We start from the raw sequence: 27241 nt of genomic DNA on the forward strand, positions 1-27241 counted from the left end.
CGAGCCTGACCACCCGATCCCTTTCGTCCCCTCTTACGACAAGCATGGGTTACTGAAGATCAGTTCTAACCTGGATCTTCACGGGTCTCACCCGCATAGGATAACATCCCGTCTTCTTTCACAACAACTATCAACCCCACACTCCATCATCGTTGCCCATAGGGGCGGTGGGGTAGCCCAGTGGTTAAAGTGTTGGCTCGTCACGCCGAAGACCCGGGTTCGAATCCCCACATGGGTACAATGTGTGAAGCCCATTTCCGGTGTCCCCCGCCGTGATGTTGCTGGAATATTGCTAAAAGCGGCGTAAAACCAAACTCAGTCAAACTACTTTAATATTTAGCGGTGTGTATTTGCTTATGACGTTGTTGTTACCTCCCTTTGTAAACAATCCTCCGTGTGTGTGAGCGTCGGTTTCTTCATCGAAGTGTATGTCCAACCTGTCATGTGACAGGGTAGGTGCCTGGTAGTCGTCATCACGAACTAGTCGAGAGGTATGTGCCGATTGTCACGGCAAAATGTGCATGAGACTTTACACTACGTACATGTGTGTCCGCTCAGTTTCAGTCCCCCAGTATTCGTACGTTATCTTTCATATCTTCGTGTTGTGGGGTTTCGGACGCTTAAGAACATCCGTTGTTTTATTAATTATTATATGAACAGTTGTACAACATGTCGCTAACTTATTAAGGACAACTGTATCTCAAACACAAGCCATCATTCGATAATACGATGTTTGTGTGACGTAACCCTCTGCTTATGTAGCGAGAGATATACACGAAAATGTCCGAAAACGTTTGACGTCCGAAAAGAAATAATCGGGCGATGAATCATTACATCAGATTAAGCAATTTTTTATTGCATATTTTTTATTACCTTTCAGTCCTTCAGCATGTCGTGAGCCACCTTAACACCAGATTCTGAATGAAGGCGATACAGGTATATGAGTTTTCCCTTTCATACATCTTGCCACATCAGAGAATGTATCTGCTTTGTCCTCCAGCAGTTTCCTTCCTAGTTTTTATTATGTGTTTAGTGGAACCAGAAATATGGTGAAAGCTCTATGCAATTCATACTCTTGAATATATTTTCACTTGTCAAATTCATGATATGGAAGCTATGATTTGTCAGATGATACGAACTTCACGAAAAATAAACAAATCTGCAACATGTCTAATGTAATTTCGATGGTGGTTGGTGGAGTTTGTACTATCTGGGCAAACAATGATCACAGTGAAAGGTTTTCCTCATCACATATGGATGATTAGTCACATTATCACATGTAAGGACAGGCATCAAAAGTGCGAGAAATAATGTCAGGTTCACCAGACATTGATCAAGAGGAGCGTCATTCAGGTTGAGACATTGTATAACTGATATAAATATCAGACTCTGCAGGCATTTCAGTGGTTCTGAAACTAATTTTCTCTACCTTTAGTCATTATACTCAGCCATTCCTTCACCTGATTAAATTATGTTAAAAAGATGTAAATAATATAGTTTTGTATTAGACCTTTTTAAGATCAGGTCAATCTATATAATGTCTATATACTTTTATTAGTATTCTGTTATTCTCTCTCACCTTGTCAGTACTTTCTATTTCAAATCAATAAAACAGTTTCCAACATGTCCTCAGGCATCTCTGTTATGTCAGACTGTGACAAGATGGATGTCTTCCTATGACCCCAGAAACTCGCACAACAAAGCAAGATTCACAGTGAGGAAAATTGGTAATAATACATCAGTACTTCTGCATCCCTGTTATTGAAGCTACTTATAAAGTTTAAAGGTCACATGCAACCAAAATATCAAACATAATTAAAACACAATTATCACTTATTCATGACATATAATATACATTGCTGGTTATGAAAAAACATAAAAACAAAATTATAAGCGTACAATCGCAAATCAAAAGTGCAATATTGTATACTTCGGTTTACTTCCCAAGAAACGAAGCAGCCGGGATACCGAACCCAGTCAAAGCGGGTGGGTGTGCAATCAAGTGTAACGGCTGGTTCATTTGCGGATGCCTCCCTCATGGCTCATTGTGTGTGTGTATATATAGAGATGTTGGATTTTGTAAATACATGCTCATTTTTTGTGTATAACATTTTGCAATCAACAGACAACATAACATGTCATGTGTACAAGTATCACACCTGCCTGTCTGTGTAATTACATAATGTGACAGAGACCGAACTCGGGCCATAAATCAATGCGTTTTGTTTATGGTGTATAGCCTGATAAGTATTAAGTTCAAATTGCATGTGGTCAGTGATTGAAATTGTGTATTGAAGCAGACACATAGGTGCCAATAAAACAGACATTGAGTTTTGTCTGTGACAACGACATATCTATATCACAGTTAGAAATACGCTAAATAATGACATTGCTTTTAAGTATCCAACTGAGAAAATGACTCAGTAAGAAGAACGTGAAATAGACAAACGAAATTATATAAACAGTTAAATTGGTAATCTACTGTAATAACATATAAAAAGCTCGAGCCTGTGAAATATCAACAAAACATTAGAAAAATAGCTCACACCAAAGCCTTCACCGAATATTCTCCGGACAACCCGCTTCCAAGCTCAGCAAACCTAATTCACTGGGCATGTGCTATGAGCGCAGCCCAGCTGTTAAAACCACTTCAATTCCCCTAAGAGCTGGGGGAAAGTTAGTGAATCGTTTGAACTACGATTTCTACGTTATTTTTCAACTTTATAAGTTGAATTTGCATTTTTGAGGATTTGTTTTGGTAAGTCCATATCGAAAGGTATCAGAATCTGCAAAGTTGTGCTTTACGTTGCATGTGACCTTTAATAGACTCTAACACAGGGTGTATGCTCAAGGCACTAACGTTATGATCAGGGGAAGTATGGCACTTGATTTTCATTCCCAGCTCCCTTGGGAGCATACAACTCAAGCTGCTTATGAGATACACGTTCACTCTTCCTCTCAGAGAAAAATGCAGCATAGCACTGTACTAGTGTTTGGGTCACAGTGAATGGTGAAACCATTTTCCTCAGACAGGAAGATTTCATTTTTTTTACTGTGGTTTCAACCTTGGTTTCACTGCTTGAAACCTACATTCAGATTTCTACACTTCAGTCTGAGTGGTGAGGTGGCCAAGTGGTTAGTCTTCACTCCTTACGCAGAAGGCTCAGGTGCAATGGGTACAATGTTTAAAGCCTATTTCTGGTGTCCCCCGCCATGATATTGCTGGAATATGACTAATAATAACATAAAACTCACGCACGCACACATGCACACACCCATGCATACACCCACTCGCTCACTCACTCACTCATTGCACCAGTCATACACCCAACAATCACCCACTCCTGTTGCATAAAATTGAAACAAAGAACAGTACTCCATTACTAGATAGGGCCAGCCAGGAGCCATCTTTTGTATTTTGGTTTTGGACAGAGAACATTACAACATACAATCTCGCAGACAATTTCGTATTTTTCCAAATGCTATTTTCTTCTCTCAGCCATGATGAGCGAGTGAATGAGTTGTGGTCGATGCCGCTTTAAACAGTATTTCAGTTGTCACAGCATGTCAGCTACCTGGACTTACGAGACATATGGACTTATTTATGGAAGTTGAGTTTGGTCCTGACAAACCCAAAACATAATCAGAATTCAATCCCATCATCACATCTGTCTGGCTTTCTTTATACAGGTCAACTGGGCCACCTGCTTCCATCAAAGACAGGAGTATATATAATATTTGTTTGTCAACATAATGTTGTCTGTCAACATTTCTAAATGAGGATCATTGTCATGGAGATTGTTTCCAAATCTGTCCTGCAAAGACATGAGAAAGCAATCCAAAATTTGTACCAGAAATATATTTTAGTGACATTGTATGAATGGTTGTTGCCAAAACTTGAGGAATCCAGCCTATCATAGCAGTCAAATATACCTTAAACATGTCAGATGTCTAAAAATGTGTATGCATGTTTTTTTAAGGTGAGTGAAATTTGATTCGGTGACGGGTTTACCAATGAGATTTTCATGGTTATGAGACATTTGCTCTTTCTAAAAATGTATTAAAATATTTTTGAGTTATTATGTCCTAATCACGTCCATATTCTGAAAGCTTTCACTTATATTTTCCTGAAAGGTGATTTTTTCTGATTTCAGGAGCCTATTCTATCATTGTGACTTTGGTAGCAAGGTGAGTGTAGTTGCAAGGAGACATCGGAGGTCAACCTACGTATGTATTGGCGTGTCAGTGTATTAACACGGATATGCTGACATGGATGGTTATTACACTTCTCTGATGAAACAATACATCTCTGATAAAATGCCTTCTCCTCACAATTTCTTCCCCCCCACTAACAACTGAGCAAGCAAAGAAACAATGTGTCTATTTATTCAAACTGGCATGGACTGCCAATTTGCCTGAGCATAGTCCCCCTTTAACATGTCATGTGTCAGTGCCATATTTTTCCCAAAACAGTGGCACCCTCCTGTGGATAGAGATACAGTCCATCAGAGGAAGACTGTCCTCATCCCCACAGCTCAGTGTGTTCGACCTTGACAAGTCCTCCAACCCATATATCTACATCCAAGACAGGCAGAGAGACTTAAGAGCTAAGTCTCAAGGTGAAGGTCATATGCAGATTGTCAGGGTTGATAATGCTCCACCTAACTTTGTTACAGTTATATTTTTGCTTAAATTTGCAACAGTTGTAAAATCTAGATCTCTGTATAAGTAGGAAACGGCGCACAAAAATATTCATCCTTTCCAATACTTGTGTCAATATATATTCTTCTTTTGATCAAAAGATGATTAATATACATTCGAGAGCCTGACTCTGTCAGAAGGTATGGTCATTGATGGTTTTGTCTCATGTACTGAACTACCCTAAATTATCTGTTCTCTCAATAGAGATCACTTAGGAACGATTTAGGAGTTGAACAATGCATGCTGAACAAGCTTTTATGATTCATTTATGTTTCATTATGTATTTCAGACATCAGGAAGAAGTATCTTGATCCAGAGAAATTAAAGCAAGGTAAGTCAGACTTAACTAACTTCATTGTTAGATAGATGAGGGACACTCACACAAAAGGGTGGTCACACAAATACAAAGGCACACACATACATTCAGACACATGTGAGAGTGCCCTCACACAAAAAGACTCACACAACAGAGGGGAGACTCACACTGAATGAGAGGGGACATTTACATTAAAACTGGGACATTCACACCCATAATGGGAGAGACAAACACAAGAGGTTATAACTCGCACACACTGGGGAACGCTCACACATGGGGGAGAATGCTCACACACCAGGATAGTCAGCTGTACCGAGGGTCCTCCTGTCCCTGCATTCAGTTTGTCACCTGGTTCAGCCATCTAACAGAATCCATTTTCACTTTCAAAAACATTGTCACACACATACCTTATTCATGTTTAATAAAAAAGCTTGGCAGTAAATAAGGGGAAAATAAGAATAGTGTATTTGTTGCAGAGTCGTGGTTCCCATGGTTACAGTCTTACAGCCAAGATCCCTGGACCTTGCTTAAACTCACCAAGTCCGCAGACAGAAAAACAAGATGGCTGGGGGTCAAGGCCATTGCCGAAATGGAAGACTGGGAGGGTAATCAGACATTCGTCTGAACATATTTAATAATGTCCTACATTCACCATGTGTTTTTCCCAAAATGTTTGAGAGGAGTTTTTCAGAAAAGTATTGGGAGGAGGCTGCTTGTGTATTGTTAGAAAGTTAAACAATGAAAGAAGCATGTTGCCAGGGTATGAAACTCCCAAAAATTTCAGCCAACTGGTCAGATGTAAAACTTGCCAGCCCTGACCAAAACTTACCTGCCCTGACCAAAACTGACCTGCCCTGACCAAAACTTGCCAGCCCTGACCAAAACTTACCTGCCCTGACCAAAACTTACCTTCCCTGACCAAAACTTACCTGCCCTGACCAAAACTTACCTGCCCTGACCAAAACTTGCCAGACCTGACCAAAACTTACCTGCCCTGACCAAAACTTACCTTCCCTGACCAAAACTTACCTGCCCTGACCAAAACTTGCCTGCCCTGACCAAAACTTGCCTGCTCTGACCAAAACTTGCCAGCCCTGACCAAAACTTGCCTGCCCTGACCAAAACTTGCCTGCCCTGACCAAAACTTGCCTGCCCTGACCAAAACTTACCTGCCCTGACCAAAACTTGCCTGCCCTGACCAAAACTTGCCTGCCCTCCTGACCAAAACTTGCCTGCCCTGACCAAAACTTGCCTGCCCTGACCAAAACTTGCTTGCCCACAAAATATCTTCATATACCGGTACATGTCTACATTTAAACCAACGTTGGACGGGTGAAGTTGAGAATCTGTCAATATATAATAACCTGTCACGGGCGGTTGGGCAGGCAGGTATTCTGAACGCTGATGGTGCCAAAGTTTATCAAGCCAGTAGAGGAGAGGGGTGACAAAATAATAAAGATATCAATGTGAACATTATTTATGGAGTTTTCATTTATAAATGAGAAGTAGGGGTGTCGTGAATGATGCAAAATTGGGGGAGAGGAACATCCCTGCAACCAATCCCACCACCTGCATCCCCTGTAATCTCCTTTCCTTTCTAAAACACCTTGATAAAGGTCTGACAGGATTGACTTGCCTGCTAATGTGATTCTGAATCACTTGGGTCTTGGGGATTGGCCATCATGTAGTTTTAAATGCAGGTGAATCAATGTAGGAGATAGTAGGACAATTTACAGTGAAATATCAGCTTAAACACTGAAACTGTGCTATTTTGATACGTGTTTGTTATATGTCCAGACTACCAGTACCGCTACATCGCACAGGCATGTGATGGCCACACTCTGGTGGGGCTGGCTCGGTCACCGGATGTTGGGGACCGTTTCTTCCTGCCCCAACCCAAGCTGGTGCCCCTGAAGGTAATGGCTGCCATGTTGTAAGTGTTGTTTGACTAGTACAATGAAGCCTTGCTTGGTTGGGGAATGTCTGTATGTGATGACAGGGATAGAAATACTTTTTTTTCTAAGTGTGCCTTAGGGCACCAGGCAAATATTTTAGGTGTGCCTTTCAGAAATCAAGTGTGCCCACATGTTTTAAGAATAAATGACTGTAGCAAGGATGATGATTTTTTGAAATTTATTGTCAGAAAACAACAAATGTAACCAGTTTTCGGTTATCACTGATATGTCTTCTGCTTAAGATGGCTTTCTTATGTTACATTTGTTCTGCTTTCCCATCACCTTTAATAGCTAAGAATCGTGTGAGAGAGGTTCACTTTTTACAATATGTCTAACATACACAATTTACTCTTCACTAACCGAACTATCAGTACTCACAACACTCGAAATGGAAAAACAACCAGATTTCTTTACATCATCCATCATAATTCCAGTGATTTCCTGGGCGTAAAAGTCAATAAATGTTTTTGCTTGTTTGTCATTTGCTTAAGTGTTTTGTTTGGGGATTAAATGACTAAAGGTGTGCTATGTCTCACGTGCCATAAGGGCACCAAGAACATTTTTTATCTGTGCCATTTGGATATTTACCGTGCCATGACACGCTAATACATGGGGTATTTCGAACCCTGGATGACAATCACATGGTATTGCTGATTGTGTTTTGAGGTTTGTCAGCTTCTTACCCATGCTAATTGGTTTCACAAAAGTGATGTACAACCACTGTGTGTGGGAGGTCAGTAGTTTGATACCTGGCCTTGTCTTACCAGAACATGGCACGTATTGTTCCCCAGCTATGATCTCAGGGGATTTATTAAGGGACTGGTTGGCTAGGATTTTGTATACTGTTTCTTTGAGGGATGTTCATGTTAAATTATGGCATAGCTATACAGTCAGCTTGGCATTTTGAAACTGAATTACTTCACACTAGCACAAGCAAATACGAGTGCACTCATGCATGCATGCACAGGCACACACACACACACACACAAAAAACAACAACACACACACACACACAAACATGCACTCACACACACTCCTACTGGCAAACAAGGATAAGTTGGACCGGCGCAGAGATCGCGCTTACGAGCGGTAGAATAAGCAAACCTATTTGCTTTGTGAAAGGTAGAGCAGATGTAGGCTAATGCACATGCAGTGTATGACGATGAAATTGATTCTGCGCGTAGCTGCACATGCCTTGCTGATAAGACTGTCACGTGGTCACACTACACTTGATCGCAGACAACCTGGGGCCCCTTCGTTCACAATGGCAGGTCGGTGCTTATCCTTGTTTGCCAGTACACAAACTCACACTTGCAAACACACTTGTGCTTGCATATCACTCCATAAGTGCAATAATCTTGAACTCACATTTAAACAAACCACATTTCACCTCACCTCAACTCCTCACCTCACCTCACCTCACCTCACCTCACCTCACCTCCACATCAAACTGGCACACAGTTAAGAACTGAAATACTGTTCAAATCATTGTAAAACCCACTCACTCACTCACTCACTGATTGTGTGCTTCTGTTAGAGGAGCTGTGCTGCAGAGCTGCGGTCCCTGCTGTTGTCATTGCCGCTGGAGAACATCGGTGAGTGCGTTGAGTACTTCACATCCCTGGCACTGGAGAAAGGACAGGTCCAAGAAGATAAGGTGAGTTTACCCCAGAAGAAAATATCTCACACAAATGATCAACTGGTGACAACTATGAATGATAACATTATGTTATCTTTAAGTGAAAGAAATGAGCTGTTGCAGCACATGATAAATATTCCCTCTGTATTTGGAGTAACAGATTGTTCTACCAAATTATTGGACTGAAATATGAAAGTTGGGGTTTTACGTAAGTAGTTTAAAGATCTGATACAAACATACATGTCAAGGTGTGGTTGGGTCATTAAAAACATTGAATTACTTCAAGACTATCATTTGAATGGATATTTTAAATCACATAAATTGTACTATTTAGGTTTAACCTAATTTGGAAATATCATTTTAGTTTGGTATATAACTTGCAAATAATGATGCTTTGATTAAGACATCTGTTGTTTGTCTAGAGCGTCCTCTGGTCATTTGGAAATCCGTCTTACGACACCAACCAAACAGACAGACCCGTCCCTGAAGAAATCCAGCACTTGTACTACCTAGAAGCCCTAGAGAGTCACTCACAGGTTGGTAGATATACTGTATATAGGTTAGAGAGTCACTAACAGATTGATAGATATCCTGCACACAAAGATAAAAGATATGGAATCACACACAGGTCGGTAGATATACTGTATATAGCTTGAGGAGTTACAGCCTGTTCAGCTTGACCTGAGCTACACTACATATGCATGACCCGGGAGGTCAAATGGCACAAATGGCAGGTCGAGTTAACTTCATTAAATAGGGGAGCAGATTAATGTGATTAATGCCTAAAAGCCCGAATCGGAAACATTAGACCATCTGTAGCTTCCTTTTTAAAGAAAGTTAGGACATTGCTCTCCTTCACAATAACAGACCCATTCGGTTGTGACACAGTCACACAATGCATTAGTATTCGGTGACCGGACAAAATCCACCCCAAATTGCCACCCCGGACAAAATCTTCTTAACAAAAAAATGGACAAAATCCACCCTTCTCAAATTGCTATTGTTAAAAGTTTTAGTGTGTCCTGATCTTTGATCAAGTTTTTTTTCTCAAGCCTAATTGGCTGTTGTTCCTAGATGTTGTTTCAAACATTAAAGGTTTCTCCATTTGTCACATTTTGATCACTACTTAATCCTCTTTCATGTATCATTAAGTAGTCTCACACTTTGATCATTACGTAATCCCCTTAAAGAATTAAGATGTTTTTGCAAGCCTGATTAGAGCCCTTTATACTCATGTTTTAATATAACATCGATTATCGATTATGAATGACTGATATGAATAAAATTCATTTCTGTGACTAAACATGTCATTAGTTTTTTTTTTCTTAGGGTGGATTTTATAAGGGGTGGATTTTGTCCGGGGTGGATTTTGTCCAGGTGGATTTTGTCCTAGGTTGCAATTTTGGGGTGGATTTTGTCCGGGTGGATTTTGTCCTGGAATCTTAGTATTCGCTTGATCAGGTCAAGCTGAACAAGCTGTCCTCACATAATGATAGATATACTGCACACAAAGATATAAGATAAATGGGATATTACTCCAGTCTTCTTCTCTACTTCTTCACAATTCACCATACATCACGCAGCTTACTGAAGGCAATAAACACTTTATAGAGCCACAAGCTAAACTTATCCTCCCAACTGACCGTAAATACAAGTACAGGTACATGGACTGTTAACCATGTGAACTCCATGGGGGCACAATACATTTGCACATTGTTGTGTTCTTCCAGAGTAAGGCTCAGTGTGTCCAGATTGTACAGGAAGAAGGTCTCACCGCCCTGCTGCACCTGGTGAAGGAACTGCCATCAAACTCCACTCTCCATATTCCTCACCTGGTCACACAGATCATTGGCAACCTCAGTCTGTGGGACTGTCTTCATGAGGAGATTATCAGAACAGGTGAGATATGGTAATCTCAGTCCATGGGACTGTCTTCACGAAGAGATTATCATTTTCATGAAGATGTGTTTAGATGAGGGGAATATTGGAGTACCTCCCTGTCCACTGCCACCTATCTCTCTCCACTCCACTTATGTCTCTGCCCCTGTGATATGTCCCTGTCCTATCCCCTCTCATGTCCCCTGTCCTCTTTTCTGTCCTGTCTCCCTCCAGCTGTCCTCTTTGCTTTAGCCGGTCTCCTGGTCCCCATATTTTGTCTTTACCCCAGTCATCTGCCCGTGTCCCATTTGCTGTTCTCCATACCTGATACTCTTCCTGTTCCCATTCTATTAATTGTTCCTGTTCCTATTCTTGATCCTTCCGCTGTTCCTGCTCTGTTGCCTCTGTTCCTGAACCTTCTCCTGTCCTTCCTGACTGTCACTGACCCGAGTCCCCTCCTCCTTCCTGACTGTAACTGACCCGGGTCCCCCCGCCCTTCCTGACTGTCACTGACCCAAGTGCCCTGCCTTTCCTGACTGTCACTGAACCATCCCTTGTGTTGCAGGCTGGGTCCCAATACTGTCCCAGTGGATGTCCCACAAGGATCTGATGTTGTCCCAACTGGCTGGCCGAGCCCTGCTGAACCTAGACCGAGACAGCAGTGACTGTGTGTGTGAGGAGGGAGTCTATGTCATCCATCCGACACACAGGACAAGGTATTTTTGCCCTTCCAGATTTGTATGTATTCAGTGATACTTCAGTGTAAAGGAACTGGTCAATATCTGACTAAACCTTCTATAGCAGATCCCATTATTGAATCCTGAGCAAACTTTGAGCTAGCAAATAGTTAAGTGATCCACTCATCCCACTCACTCACTCACTCTGTATCCAATTCAGACATTTTATTTGGAACAAATTTGATGCCAATCAAAAAAGGAATAACACACAAAAACTGTTCTCAATTCAGTGGTACAGACTCCAGGAGCGTAGCAAGCCAATATTTTTCGTGTAAGCCCGATAGGTTGCAAAGCTTTATATTTAGATAGTATTGAGGGCTTGCCCAACCTTTTTAGTAAATATCATGTGTAAGCCTGGGCTTTTTTATATAATGAGTCCCCGCCCTTCCTGACTGGACTCTGTAAAAATAGTAATAGTTTCCATTCATAACTGCCTGTGTATATTTGTGAGGTGAGGTGAGGTGAAATTGGATTTTACGTCGTACTTGAGAATATTTCGCTCATATGACGACGTGCATGTGTGTATGTGTATGTGCGGCTGCTTGTACTAGCCCAGACTTAAGCTGGTTTTATAGTGCTAGCCCACTGAGATACCATGCCGCAGTGAAGCAGGAATACCCCACTCAGACACATTATACTGACTCCGAGCCAACCAGTCCTTGTTGTACCCATTAATGCCGAGAACCAGGCAGGGACCAACAAGTACCATATTTTAACGTCTTTTGGTATGACGCGGTCGGGGATGGAATCCGCGACCTTCCGCTCTCCGGGCGGACGCTCTAACCACTACACCACGGAGGCGGTCGTGTATATTTGTTTCATAGGCACCAAATATGTTGCTCCAAATGTTCATATCAAGAACTCAGGAGCCCCAATACAATGATTAGAAAGTTTGTGTAGTTGATCTGTATATGTAACCCAGTATTTGTCCCCTCCAGCGAGGATCCCTACTGTGATGTTGTGTTTGTACATGGTATAATGGGCGGCCCTTTCAAGACCTGGAGGCAGAAGGATGTGAAAGATCAGGACCAGTCAGAGACTCAACAGTCCATGTGCTGGCCCAAGGTACATACAGTGTGCTTGTCTTGAAGCTGCTGATATCTTTTGCAGGTTGCTTCATGTACCATTTTTGTAAGCTTTCGGACTGCATTTCTATTAAATATATAACTGGGCAACTTGTATCAGCAGGCAGCTGTGTCTTGAGTCTATATAGGTTCAGGGTTCTGTGAGTGGTGGGTTATGAAGAGAACTGTTGCCCTGAAGATCCGGGTTATAATTGGTCTTCAGTAACTCATGCTTGTAAGAGGTGACTACCGGGATTGGGTAGTCAGACTCGCTGACATGGTTGACACATGTCATCGTATCCCAATTGCATAGATCAATGTTCATGCTGTTGCAATTGAGCACTGGATTGTCTGGTTCTGACTCGATTATTTACAGACCGCAGCCATATAGCTGGAAAGTTGCTGAAAGCGGCATAAATTTAACTCATTCACAGAGGCTGACATCCATAAAGTTTATGTTTACACAATATGAATGAACACATCATGTCCTGCCCTTCAGTGTTAAACATCAAACACAAACAAATGAGCACTGTGTTAGGATGGGTTATAATGTTCATTCATTCACTCAATTACTCACTCATTGTACAGGACTGCCTCCGTGGTGTAGTGGTTAGAGCATCCGCCCGGAGAGCGGAAGGTTGCAGGTTCGATCCCCGACCGCGTCATACCAAAAGACGTTAAAATATGGTACTTGTTTGTCCCTGCCTGGCGCTCAGCATTAAACTGTACAACAAGGACTGGTCGGCTTGGAGTCAGTATAATGTGTCTGAGTGGGATATTCATGCTTCTCTGCGGCATGGTATCTCAGTGGGCTAGCACTATAAAACCAGCTTAAGTCTGGGCTAGTACAAGCAGCCGCACATACACATACACACGCGTGCACGTCGTCATATGAGCGAAATATTCTCAAGCACGACGTTAAACCCAATTACACATTACCTCACCTCATTGTACAGTGGTACATGATTACACAAGTCAGATGTTGATAAACCTGACTTGACCCTCTGTGCAGGACTGGCTGGCGCGAGACTGCCCCAACACTCGGCTGTTGACGGTGGAATATGACACACACGTCAGCGAGTGGTATGTCCGCTGTCCTCACAACAGAGAGAGGTGAGACTTGTTTTGTCAGTTTGTCATTGCTTTGCAAAGATGTTTGCCCAAAATTCAACTGATCAGAATCTGTTTTTGATAATATCAGTGCCGAAATTACAATGTTCATGATACAAGATGCACTATTTTACCATTCTGCCATCTTCGTGTACGCCACCCATTGTGAGCCTTCTGTTGATGGGGGAGTATGTATCAGGTCTTGGAGACAGCCCATAGATGACATCCTTACCTTGTAAGCTTGCTGACGGAGTTGCTGGTTCAGACTCATTATTTACAGACCGCTAAACTCACTCACTCACTCAGTCTTAGGTCATGTGGACAAGGTGTCCTGCTTCAGATCAGAATGTCGATGGTTCAAATCCCAGCACAGGACTCAGAAATTTTATGGCCGATGCACAGTAGCACGTGCAACAGCCAACAGGCATTGGATCATGTAAATAGTCGTCTTGCAGGTAGTCATTTCGCAGGAAGTTAATAAGCCATCAGTTTTCAATGGTAGAGTCTTCTCTCAGTGTTTTTCTCCAGCTAGCCAGATTACACATTTCTGTTGTTGAGATATTCATCACTAGGGAGTAATGGATGACAGTCAGTTTAAACTAAAGCCAATGTGTAGAACACTAATGTACAACACATATGTAAAAACTGTCTTAGGGGATTAAATTACTGTGTTTCAGTCGGACAGTTGAGATGCGTGGGCGGAGTCTGATGGAGAAGCTACACAAGGCTGGTGTGGGATCTCGGCCAGTCATCTGGGTGGGGCACTCCATGGGAGGTTAGCTCAACTCATTTTTATAGATGCCCAAGAAAGCAGAAATGTAAATGATAATGGCAAGGAAGATTTAAGTTTGGTGAACTCAAGAGCTGTTGCAAATGGTTATTCTCCTTTCTCTCAGGATATGTGGAACCAGATTTGCTGAGATTCAGTGTGTGTGTCTCCATAAGTTTGATGTGTTATATATGAACAAAATTCAAACTACTGTAAAAATGTAGTTATCTTTTTAATAATTATCATTTTGATATTTGGTTTCAATGTCAACAGACCCATGAAGAATCATTAGAATGACAGCATGTGGCAACTAACGGGGTTGGGTGGTCAGACAAGCTGACTTGGTTGACACATGTCATCGTATCCCAGTTGTGTAGATTATTGATGCTTATGATGATGATCACTGGATTGTCTGGTCCAGAATTGACTATTTACAGATCGCAGTCATGAAGTAGAAATATTGCTGAATGTGGCATTACAAAACAAACAAACATCAGCAAGTTTTGTTGATCACACAGTTGGGTGAGCTTCAGTCCCTGTCGCTATTTTATGAATATCAAGATTTGACACATGACGTCTTATTTATCTTCCACTTATATGTCCTTGTACAAATGTTCGTCCAAAACATGATGATTGATGAGATTGATAGTGCCCCTGTGCACAGGTCTCCTGGTGAAGCAGATGTTGACCATGGCCCAGGAAGACCCCAGGTTCCAGCCGCTGGCCACTCAGACCCGGGGGTTGGTGTTCTACAGTGTCCCCCACCGGGGGTCCACCCTGGCAGACACCACGAGCCAGGCCCGGTACCTTATCTACCCCTCTGTAGAGGTGCAAGAACTCAGTGCAGGTGACTCATGTTACAGGTAGCCTCATCGCCATCAGTAGGCTGGGGCTTACACATCATCTGCGTGTACAGCAACTCTGATGATGCCTAAATTTTGTTCATCTAAACAGCACTCCTTCAATCCGGGACCAAACAAGTTGTTTGTGCGATGCTCGGTTGTAGAGTCAGTCCACAGATGGCATCCTTACCTTGTCAGCTTGCTGATGGGGGTTAACCTCTTTGGTCATGTGGACAAGGCGTCTGACTTCAGATTAGAAGGTCCGTGGTTCGAATCCCGGCACGGGACTCGGAAATTTTATTGCCGCTACACTTGGTTGTAGAGTCAGTCCACAGCTTGCATCCTTTTAGCTTGCTGATGAGGTTAATATAATTTTTTCTTATCCTGACTCATGCTTATTTGCTTGTCTTCTTCTTCTGGCGAACCTAGTGGAACACTTGTATCTCCCAATTGAAGTTCCCTTCAATAAAGAATCACTCATTAGTACTCACCACGAGTTACCTCCCTTCTGTAAGCGCGGGAACGAGGGCGCCACCCAAGCCCATGTGCCTCACTCTCTCCTTCTTCGCCCAGTGAGCTGGACGTGAGAGCGCCTGTGTCTCCCAACACACTATATCCTTTAATTATATTTAGTTAGTTCCTCTTATACGTTAGTATAGAGGTAGTACTAGTATAATTATTCAATTTGCATTGATTATTAATTGTGTTTCTGCTGTTTTATTCACGGTTCGTCGTGTTTGTTCAGTAGGCTACATTAATGAAAAATTGCACAGAATGTAAACTACGTTATTCTGATACCGATCCACATTTAAAATGCCCTAGTTGCATTACTCCATGTTCCTTTGATTCTCGTTGTAAATTTTGTATCAATTTACCTATCTCTGCCTTTGACAAATATTTATGTTCCGTTTATAGACGGAAGGCAGATAAATCCCGTAAACAGAATTCAAACATGGCTAATAGATTGCAAATTAATGTTTCATGTCAACTGTTGACTGAGGACGCCACCCGGCTGGTGGCATGCCTGAGTTTCCCTCGGCGGATAAGCGTGGGGCCATGATCCGCTATGTCCAAAGCAACCTGCATCTCAAGAGCTGCCGTCTTCTCAGTCAAGTCGAGGAAACCATCCATATCATCTCAGTATTACACTCGTACACCAAGATCTACACCTTCATCTAAAGGGAAGTCAACAAAATCTAATAATTTTGCCTCTGATATCTTACCAGTTACAGAATTAGCATTATATGATGATGATTTGCCAATTATCATTCCAGAAGTTCGTCACAAGAAACGGCCCGTTTCTGCGACTGTCACCTCAGCGCAGATGAACACACAACCGGAGATGCCGACTCTATCTCCAGAAATTTTATCTGAGGGGTCCGTCACCTCTGCAGAGAGACATCCCTCATCAGCGCATGAACCGCTTCAGGCGACTTGATCAACCACATAATGAGGGTGATGGAAGACTGCTACGGCTTACAGAGGCCTCAGAGCCACGGGCCTCAGAGCCCACCCCATATTAAGTCATACAGGGCCTCAGAGCCCGCCTTGGCTCCGCGTAGGGCCTCTGAGCCCATAGGCGCGCCTCCGAAGAAGGCAACCCTGCCGGGTGAGCTCTTTGCATAAGGTATCCCAGGCGCCTCCGTGGAAGGAGCCAGAGCCTCACCTTTTGCAAGAGGCTTGCGGAGAAGGAGGGCTTCGCCGAGCACGCACCTTGTCATGCGAAGAGCGTCCTGCGAAGCAAAGCTCATATGTCGGATCGGACACTGACTCCAGACATTAGCGTGGGGCCGAAGGCTAAGTGGTTCTACATCGCCTAGAAGGCGATCGGCGTAGCCCTCAGCGTTCGAGAAGTCCAGGCGTCTGCGAAGCCATCACCGTTCCACGAAGCCCACAATCTCCAGCGAAGGATGTCTTCTCCAAGGTCTACATACACTAGCCACTTTCGTCAGTCCGTTCTCCTCAGTCCTCACATAGATCTTCTTACAGATCGAGGACTCCGACATATCTGACCATCGTCAGAGGAGGGCGATGGTATCATTTTCTCAGAGGCTGAGATAAGGTATTGGATGGTAAGCGAATTACAACTGGCCTCTCCCTCTAAGAGCGAGGATACAGCCCAAACTTACCTGATGTTAGATGATGATGTAGATCATATCACCGTGCCTCCTATGGATCCTATCGCGGCCGTTCCTGCTAAACTGGATACAGCCTACTCCAAATCTGCTAAAACTCAACTTACCCATTTACCATTCTTCAATGCCAAGAGTTTTTATGGACATAATATGGAGCCCTTTTTCAAGACTCAGGAGATTGATGAAAACTTTAAACTTATCAGTGATTCCAAGTCCAGAAGTTATAGGGTAGAGCGATGTAAGATGGCCCAGTTAGATACCATTTCAGAAGGATGTTCTTTGGACTCAACAGATCTAGGACTGTTAGCGAAACTCTCATCACCAAGTTCAAGAACTCCGCGGATGAGGAAGACAGGATGATCTATTCAGCTCTACTTATGCAGAAAAAAGATCAACAATTCCTTACAGACCATCTTTCAGCACTTACTGAAACTACTACCATGACCATTCGGCAAGGATTACTAGCCTCCTGCTCTTGGAATAAACAATTCACAGAGCCCCTATACACAGCTCCATGGTCTTCACCCTTACTGTTTGGTGGCAACATTAACAAGGTCTCCAAGGAAGTATCAAAGATTCTAGAGAAGTACTCATGATTAAATCTATGGATACATTAAGCGCCGCGTCTTTAAACAATCTGCACAGAGGTATTTTCGGGCAAGTCCAAGTTTTCAGGGCTACAGAGAGCACGGGATAAGAAATTAGCGGCCGTTAATAATCCCAAGGATTCCTTTAGGTAAGCCCGTACAACAAGTTCAGAGGAGGATCAGCTAGAGGCAGATCATCCAGAGGTGCCGATGGATTTAAGCGATGAAAGTCAGGTTCGGAGCGACTGGAGTCTTCCACCCCAGTCGTCCCAGTACAACCTTCTCAAGTGGGTGGGCGTCTACAACTACACTGGGAAAACTGGGGAATACTTCAAGATCATTATGTATCCAACATCCTTCGAATGCGGATATCGTCTACAACTCAAGGCCAAGCCACCGTTAACAGTCAACCCACCAGGGTTCAGCGTTCATCTGGCACAACTTCCGATGTTAAGAGAAACAGTTCAGTCTCTACTAAACAAACAGGCCTTAGAAGTTCTCGATCAGCAAAACATCATACCAGGTTTCTACTCCCCAGTTTTCCTAGTGCGAAAAAGAATTCCAAAGAAGTATCGTCCTCATTTACAACATGAGCACATTCAACAGAGAATTTCTATGCAAACCACCAGCGTTTAGCATGATACATTTACCTCAACTCCGTCATCTAATTAGTCCACTAGATTACATGGTAAGTATAGATCTGCAGGGATGCATACCTACACATTCGATTCATCCCAGTTCAAGGAAATATCTGAGATTTATGCTAGGCGGCATACACTACCATTGGAAAGTACTTCCCTTCGGAATCACGCCGGCCCCATGGATATTCACAAGAGTAACCAAGCCTGTTGTCTCATACCTACATCGTCAAGGCCTGTGGAATGCATTTTACCTAGGCGGCCGGTATACAGGTGGATCCAGATCCACAGGCGTCTCAGACTACAGCTGAACTTTACAGTCAAGCTACTAAGCGCGCAGTTAGGCTGGTCAGTAAATCTACTCAAGTCGGACCTAGAGCCCACGCAGGATCTGCAGTTTCTAGGTATCACGATTCCTTACAGCGCAGAATCATTATGGTGAAAGGTTTTAGTTTGGTTTTGAATGTCTCAAGGGTGGGGGATTCTTTAATGTTCTGAGGTAGTGGGTTCCATAACTGAGGTGCTGCTACTTGAAACGATCTGTTGCCGTAGGATTTTAGTCTTGAGTTTGGTACTGCAAGTAGGCATTGGTTTTCAGATCTTAGGCGTCGTGAAGGCTGGTATGGTGAGATCAGTTCTGATAGATAACTTCGGTGCTGTACCATTCAAACAGTGGTAGGCAAAACACAAGATCTTGAAGTGGATCGGGCTTCTATTGGTAGCCAGTGTAGGGACATCAATACCCCGGTGTTATGTGGGATCTTTTGGTGCACGACTCACGATACGAGCTGCCCTATTTTGTACCTTCTGGAGTTTGTTCAGCAGATCCTGACTCAAACCATACAACAGACTGTTGCTGTAGTCAATGCGGGACATCACAAGTTGTTGGACTAGTGTTTTTGTTACGTCCTTGGTAATAAGATGGCGGATATTACCAATACTTCTTAGATGGAAGTAGCAGGTCTGGCACACTTGATTAACTTGGGCTTCCATTGACAAGGGAGAATCAAAGATGACACCCAGGTTCTTTGCTTTGTCGGCTGAATGGTATGAAAGAGTCTCCACAGTCACTGGCGTGATATTCAACTGTTGGATCGCTGTCTGGGTCCAGCGGTAAGGCCTCAGTTTTTCCATCATTCAGTTTTAATCTGTTTGACATCATCCATGTTTTTATTGATTTAGTGCAGTCAGTAGTTCTTGCAAGTGCATCGACTGGCCGCTTGCTTTGGAAACCTTGATATAGCTGGGTGTCGTCAGCATATGCATGGTGGTTCAGCCCATACTGTCTGATGCTGGAGCTGAGACTACTTGTGTACAGCACAAACAGGACTGGACCTAGCACAGATCCTTGGGGAACCCACAGGGTAGTCGCGATACTTTCAGATTTAGTATCACCAATCATAACTTTGACTGAAGTCTGTTGCTCAAATATGAGCATAGATGGATCAAGATACAACAACTGATCCCCAAGCCCTACTCTCTCCGTTACCACTCGTCAGTGGCAGAGTCTACTGGGACTACTCACATCAGCTCAAGACTTGACACTCAGAGGCAGGCTTCAATTCGTCCATTACAAGTCCTCATCAATGCCCATCTCGAGGACCCTCTACCGTTCAGTCTACCAGATTACATCAAACCACATCTACTCTGGTGGACCAAGAGATTGAATGTTTGCACAGGCGTCTCCTTAGTAGAGCGAATCGAAGCACACATCTCGTGGGCGCAGCGTCACTAAAAGGTTGGGGAGCCCACCTTACGGGCAGGACAGCGTCAGGCCTATGGAGCATTCAAGAGAGCTTATGTCACATAAATCTGCTAGAGATGCAAGCAGTCATAAACGCCATAGGTCACTGGAGCAACCTATTACAGAACGCTCAGTTAATGATTCACACAGACAACTCAACAGTGGCGTTTTATGTGAACAAACAAGGGTCAACAAGATCACTGAATCTTCTCACTCGATGTTTCAAACTGTTGATTTAGTCGACAGTCTAAACATCACGATATCAAAGCCTGCCACATTCAGGAGCAAAGAATGTGTTAGCAGGCGCTCTCTCGGCCGCACCAACCGTCGCCGACAGAATGGATGCTCCACACAGAGATATTCAATCAGATAATCATGGAAATAGGATCTCCTCTGATAGACCTATTTGCCACCCGATTCAACAATCAACTGACAACCTTCGTATCGCCAGTGCCAGATCCGTTAGCTTGGGCAACGGACGCACTAAGCATATCATGGGAGGGACTAAAGCGTGCGGCTTTCCGCCTCCTGCGTTAATCCCACAAGTCTTGCTAAAATCAGTCAAGCGAAGAGCCTCGATCTGATTTTGGTCTGCATATACTGGCCAGCGAGAGCGTGGTTTCCAGACCTCATACTAGGAATCGGAAAACCAGTACTTCAGCTCCCACTACGCTCCAATCTACTGATACATCCGCACACCAAACAAGTGCACAAAACACCAGAAGCATTCCGACTTCACGTGTGGATTGTATCAAGGCATGTTTGAATAAGAGGTTATTCCACCAGAGGAAGGCGGTCGCGCTTACACACGTAACTCTACTCGTAACTTATCACGATGACAAATGGCTCAGATTTGTCAATTATGCTGCTAAGAAAGGATTTTCAGCCAGATTTGCTACACATCCTCAAGTGGCAGATTTCTTATGTTTCCTACGTCAAACTAAGAATCTAAAAGGATCTACACTGTCCACTTATCTTGCAGCCATAAGTTCAGTCATAACAATGAGAGCGGGCGTCAAATTGACCAAAACACCAGAGTTACTTTCGCCTTGTTACGTGCCTTTTCGATTGGAAGACCAGAAGCGGAAGTTTCAAAGCGCCAGCCTGGGATCTAAATGTGGTACTTCAACACCTCACAAGTGAGGGCTTACGAGCCATTGTTATCTGCGTCATATGAATCATTGACCCACAAAACCTTATTCCTGCTAGCGTTAGCCACTGCGCCAGGATGTCTGAAATTCAGCTTTGGATTCGAGAGAACCACGATTTGATGATATTCATAACATCGGCTCATCTGGGACCGGCTGGGATTTTATAGCGAAAAATCAACTACCAGGTCAACCAGACAGGTTGTTCCATGTCCCAGCTCTCTCATCCATACTTGGACGCGGGATCACGATGGACTTATCACTTTGATGGTGCACTGAAAATATATCTCCAAAGATCCAAGCAAAGTAGAGGGAAATTCAAAGATTGTTTATCCCTATATCTACCGCCTCACAGACAGAAGTGTCGCGCACTACCATTTCTATTTGGATCAGAACTGTCATACTAAGAGCCTACAAGGCAGCTGGACTGGACCCTCCAAGTGCTACTAATCCTCACGAAATTAGAGCACTAGCTTCAACTTTGGCTTTACATGGAAATTGCTCATTGAATACCATCATGGAGGGATGTTTTTGGAGATCCGATATGGTGTTTGCCAACCACTATCTGAGAGATATCACCACCAAGGATGTCTCAGGTATCCACCATTTAGGTCCCATGGTCCTCGCTCAACAGTTGACAGTTCCACCCGGAGAAGATAAGTCTATCTTGTTGATTTTATACTTATCTGATAACAGTACTAATAGCTACATGCTATCTATATATATTTGCTTAAGTTAAAATATTATCTTAAGCTCAGTACTATGATTTATATCATAATATATATATACCTACAACTCTTACGAGTTTCTACTATTATATATATGTTCAGCTTAAGTTCTTCCTTAAGCTCAGTCATATGTTCATTTCATAACATGTATAAGTTAACAAACTATCAGTAGTTGGTTACTATTATACAGCTTAAGTTATCTTTATACCTTAAGCACAATTCTGTTATAGCTTATATATATACATATTGTAAGCTTACTACTTTGGTTCTTATAAAAGTATTCATTATAAACTATCAACAGTTTATACTATCACATTAATGGCCTTAGCTTAATTAATGTTCTATATACTTTTATTATATGCAGTAAATTGTAATAACCTTCTTTAAAGGCAGCTGTTATATTAACAGCAGGAATTCAGTTCAGTGCCTTCATGAAGTTCCCATCACGGTTATTGCAATCATATCACTTCAAATCACTAATTAGTAAAATCCAAAGTATATATAATCCCACCTCCTAATCCGTAGGGATTCTACAAACAAATAAGCATGAGTCAGGATAAGAAAAATATGAAATTTTTAGAGTAAAATTAATATTTTTATACTTATCCTGACTCATGAGGTAAGCCCTCCCGTCCTCCCCACTTAACACTTTGGATTTCTCGGGGAAAAAGAAAGTGTTGGGCTCAAAGCAAAAAGGAGAGAGTGAGGCACATGGGCTTGGGTGGCGCCCTCGTTCCCGAGCTTACAGAAGGGAGGTAACTCGTGGTGAGTACTAATGAGTGATTCTTTATTGAAGGGAACTTCAATTGGGAGATACAAGTGTTCCACTAGGTTCGCCAGAAGAAGAAGACGAGCAAATAAACATGAGTCAGGATAAGTATAAAAATATTAATTTTACTCTAAAAATTTCATTTTTGTCATATTTGGATATGGCATCTTATGGCCAGAAAATATGAGGATCAAATCCTATCAGAATGCAGACCAATTTTAATAGCTGCTACATTATCAACCACTGATCAAATTATTGAAAAACTTGGCCCCCCTATGCCACCAAATTGTAATCTATCAATGTCTCATTGAACTGGCATACAAAGACATACAAAAAATACAGTATTAGGATTATTTCTGAAAATATACCCACAAATATTGAGAAAAGTGTTTTGATTGTGAATATGATTGTGAGAAACATTACGTACTCGACACCAAAACACTACCGACATTGCTCCTGATTGCAACATTGCCACGCCGTGTACTCCTTGTCAAATGTAGACCATTTCTTTTGTTTGTCAGTTGTTTTCTTGTACAATATCTGCTCTGCATATTTTTGTTCACCTTTTAATTATGATCTATTCAACCTAATGTTGAACATTCTCAAGACAAAACCCAGAGAGCTAGAGAACTTGATGGCACTTTCAGATTCTCCCCACCTGAAAGTCCTCCATGACAAGTTCCTGACCTTCATGAAGGACAACAGCGTGCCCTGCATCAGTTTTGGGGAAACCTCCAAGACATCCCTGGGGAAGAACCTCCCTAAAGTCCACATCGTCCCTCCAGAATCCAGCAGTGAGTACACACTTGGGAGACAAACACTTGGAACAGATGGTGGTTGTAAGATGTTTCCAATGTCATGATTTCTGGGCATAAGTGAGTGAGTCTGTTTAGATTTACGTGACATCAGCAGTATGTTATCCATATCATGACTATCAGGGCATGAAGTACTGAATGACACATTCAAATCTGAAAACAACCTTTTTTGAAATTGTGAAACACAGGAGTTTTCAGTAATGTTCCAACAGACCTCTCAGTGTGACAAGGCGACACTCTGGAAAACTATAACATTATGATACTGTTTGTTGACGCTGGATGGAGAACTTAACTTGCTTGGTTAGAATAAAGTTGAGAAGCCACTAAATCAGTGTTGTTCTGGTAGGTGTTGATAAACCATAATACATGTATATAGTTGATGTTGTAACCATTTTACCAAGACTGATGTGACAGTTTTATTCAAATTTGGGACTGAAAAAAAAGAAAAGTAATCATACTAGATGAAAAGTATGAAAGATTTCCTGAGTTGGGCTCATAAGCTTGCTGTGATTATTTGATGGATACATTAATCAATGTTTTGTACAAGGTTTAAAGCCCTGTTTAATACCAGAGGCCCAGATAAGCTGCGTATTTGGGTAAAATACGCACAGAAAATTTCCAATTACGCATTGAAAAATAATTGTTGCGTACCAATTACGCATTTAAAATGTTAGATACGCACAAAGTTTAAAACAGATGCGTACGGAATATATCTATAAATATCTCTTACGTAATGAAAAAGACATCGATTGGTATCAAGTTGTATTGTTAGTATAGGACTAGTGTTGTACTGTCAGTATAGGATGAGTGATTTTTTTATGAAATCATTCCTATTATATTTAAGTTGGGTTTGCATCGGTATGACATAAGGCAGAACATACCTGCTTAGTAAACATACTCAATGAAATACCCAAATATTTGAAAGCAGTGGGTAACGGAAAATGAAATACCCACTCAACATTCATAATACCCAATCCAAAAGAAAAGACAGTGGGTACAGTACCTACATGAGCTAAATCTTATCTGGAGCTCTGTAATACAATCAAATAAATATATGTGAGGAACTTGTTACAACCCTTCATGCAAGGTTTTATGAAGATATCTATAATCCTGCTGAAAAAGTACGAGAGGACTTCTGTGTTTGAACGTTTTGCAGATCCTGACGTGGGAGAGTTCTACACCTTCAGTGAGAACCACATCAACATCTGTAAGCCTGCGGACCCAACATCAAACCTGTATGTGTTGCTTCTGAAGCTGGTACGTAACTGTGTCCTACAGAGCAAGGTGGAGGGTTTCCTCAAGGCCGGGATTTCCTTCAGCGAGATCAGAGACTAGCAGAAACCTTATAAACTTGTCTCTTGTTATTGAGAAGATGGAGTGTTTAACGAGGACGGGATTTCCTTCAGCGAGATCAGAGACTAGCAGAAACCTTATAAACTTGTCTCTCGTTATTGAGAAGATGGAGAGTTTAACGAGGACGGGATTTCCTTCAGCAAGATCAGAGACTAGCAGAAACCTTATAAACTTGTGTCTTGTTATTGAGAAGATGGAGTGTTTAACTAGGCCGGGATTTCCTTCTGCAAGATCAGAGACTAGCAGAAACCTTATAAACTTGTCTCTTGTTATTGAGAAGATGGAGTGTTTATCGAGGACAGGATTTCCTTCAGCAAGATCAGAGACTAGCAGAAACCTTATAAACTTGTCTCTTGTTATTGAGAAGATGGAGTGTTTAACGAGGATGGGATTTCCTTCAGCGAGATCAGAGACAAGCATCACAGCATTGTATGAGATTCATCTAAGAGTGACGATGGATGGATGGATGGAGGGAGGGAGGGAGGGAGCATGGATGGTTATTCCAACAATATCACATCAGGGGACAAATGAAATAGACGTCACACATAGTGACCATGTAGAATATTGAACCCAGGCCCTGACATGAGGAGCAAACACATTGACCACTAGGCTACCCCCACTGCCCGTTTATACATGTGAGAGTGAGTGAGTGTATAAATAGGGATTTACGCCATTCACATTCAGCATTATCCGAGTATCAATCAAGAAAGTGTAAATCTGATGTCATCAGTAGCTCCAATGGCGCAGTGTTTATGTAAAATAACGGGATTTTGCAATATACTGTAGCCCCTTCTTAATTACATTAGTCTCAGATCAATGGACCAGTGAACTTGTCTATCCCTGTGAATGGTGAGCACTTGTAATACTACAATCCAGAGAGGGGACCATGTACACTAAGCATTTCACCATAACAACACCAGATTTTAAACGTAGAAAACCTTGAATCATTTGGTGTCTGCAGTGTCTTTGTTGTTGAGTTTGCTCCCTGATTTGGAGCAGGAAGAGTGGACGCAACTAGAAAACTGATGAGGTGGTGAGGTGGTATGCTTGACAGTTAGGGGATGACTCTCCCAATGTCCCCGTACATAGTTTTAAGATCGTCCCTGAAAAGACAAAATGCAAATACACTATTTATTTTATTATAAATGAACATGTTTACATGCCACAAACTTTGTTTATCATTCTTTTGTAGCAGCACTAATCTGTAGTTAAATTAAGAAAATAAATTGACCATATGTTTTAACAGTATTCCAAACATTTTGTAAACAGCCAAAATGTAAGCGAGGCCTAAGTGCAGCTTCAAAGTAAGGTCATACAGAATGGCTCTGTGGAAATGTTTGGAGGTCTGCTTTGATAAATATCTTCAGGAGAATCCACTGATGGGAGGATGGGTATCACCTGATCTCTTTTGCTGCATAGGGTGTCAACTGAAGTTGTCACGTGGTGTAAAGTGCTCACTAAAGGGACATAACTCTGTATGTCTTCTGTGTAATGCAACACATACATTGCCTAGTCGTGGCTCATTATAAATGCTAAATGACTAACTATTTGTTTTCATTTCAACATAATTGCATTAGAAGTTGTTTAGGGTGATTCAATGGCTGCCATAAATACTTTCCACAACAATCACTCATCTCCATGAGTTTGGCTTACAACATGATTTTGTAAGTGAATACCTGTTTTCAAAATCCTGAGTTCACCACTAAGAATGTGATGATTCCAAATGTAGACACCTGATAAAGTATCGATGATGTACAGAGTATATATTGTAGCTGTGAAAGATATGTTTATACTATAAAACAGTGACCTGTCATCTGTTGTCGGATGAAGATATGTTCTCTCTGAACCAGAATATTTGTTTTTTTTCTGCTCACTGTTTTAAGCTTAGTTCTGTTACCCTCATCTGCCATTACCACAAATGTTTTACAACAAATATCTTTTATATTTTATTTTGATAAGTTGCACATTTGATATTGTGCAAGATGTTTTACTAACATTAAATCAATCCTCCATTAAAGTGTATTTGATGGGTTTGTTACATTAGGCAGAATTAAAACATAATCCCGATTTAGTTTAAGTATTTTGCAAAATATATGGAGGAGGTTTTGCTGCATCTAATGTCCAGATCAAATATGTTTGATAACAGATAACAGATATAATACATGTCAAGAAGATACATATATTTTTATTTCCTTTTGTGATTTTTCATAATTTTAAAAAAGATTTTCAACGGAAGTTATTTGTAGTATATTAAGAAATATGTATTACAGAATTATCAAGTTTATTTGAACGCTTTACTTTCTGTTTGAAGGA

At 41.9% G+C, this 27241-nt stretch overlaps 1 protein-coding gene across 1 annotated transcript; it reads left to right on the forward strand.

Moving 5' to 3' along the window:
* The first annotated feature begins 371 nt into the window (after positions 1-371).
* LOC124272328 (protein SERAC1-like) lies at positions 372-26979 on the forward strand. Its single transcript, XM_046707502.1, has 18 exons — positions 372-491; positions 881-936; positions 1634-1727; positions 4155-4188; positions 4474-4619; positions 4991-5032; positions 5494-5622; positions 6815-6933; positions 8510-8629; positions 9034-9147; positions 10342-10510; positions 11055-11205; positions 12165-12291; positions 13303-13403; positions 14078-14175; positions 14834-15016; positions 23408-23554; positions 24732-26979. The coding sequence occupies exons 2-18, from the start codon at positions 922-924 to the stop codon at positions 24908-24910; spliced, it is 1968 nt and encodes a 655-aa protein (XP_046563458.1). The 5' UTR covers positions 372-491; positions 881-921; the 3' UTR covers positions 24911-26979.
* Positions 26980-27241: the final 262 nt, after the last annotated feature.

This window comes from Haliotis rubra, unplaced genomic scaffold, assembly GCF_003918875.1.
Source record: "Haliotis rubra isolate DU_JTF1 unplaced genomic scaffold, ASM391887v1 Scf1687, whole genome shotgun sequence".
NCBI classification, from domain to species: Eukaryota; Metazoa; Mollusca; class Gastropoda; order Lepetellida; family Haliotidae; genus Haliotis; species Haliotis rubra.

What these genes read in the sequence shown, in the direction of transcription:
- LOC124272328 (XM_046707502.1), top strand. An exon ending in CGAAATGGAAGACTGGGAGG is followed by an intron (nt 5,623 to 6,814) that starts GTAATCAGACAT and finishes TTATATGTCCAG; the next exon opens with ACTACCAGTACCGCTACATC. An exon ending in GGTGGGGCACTCCATGGGAG is followed by an intron (nt 14,176 to 14,833) that starts GTTAGCTCAACT and finishes CCCTGTGCACAG; the next exon opens with GTCTCCTGGTGAAGCAGATG.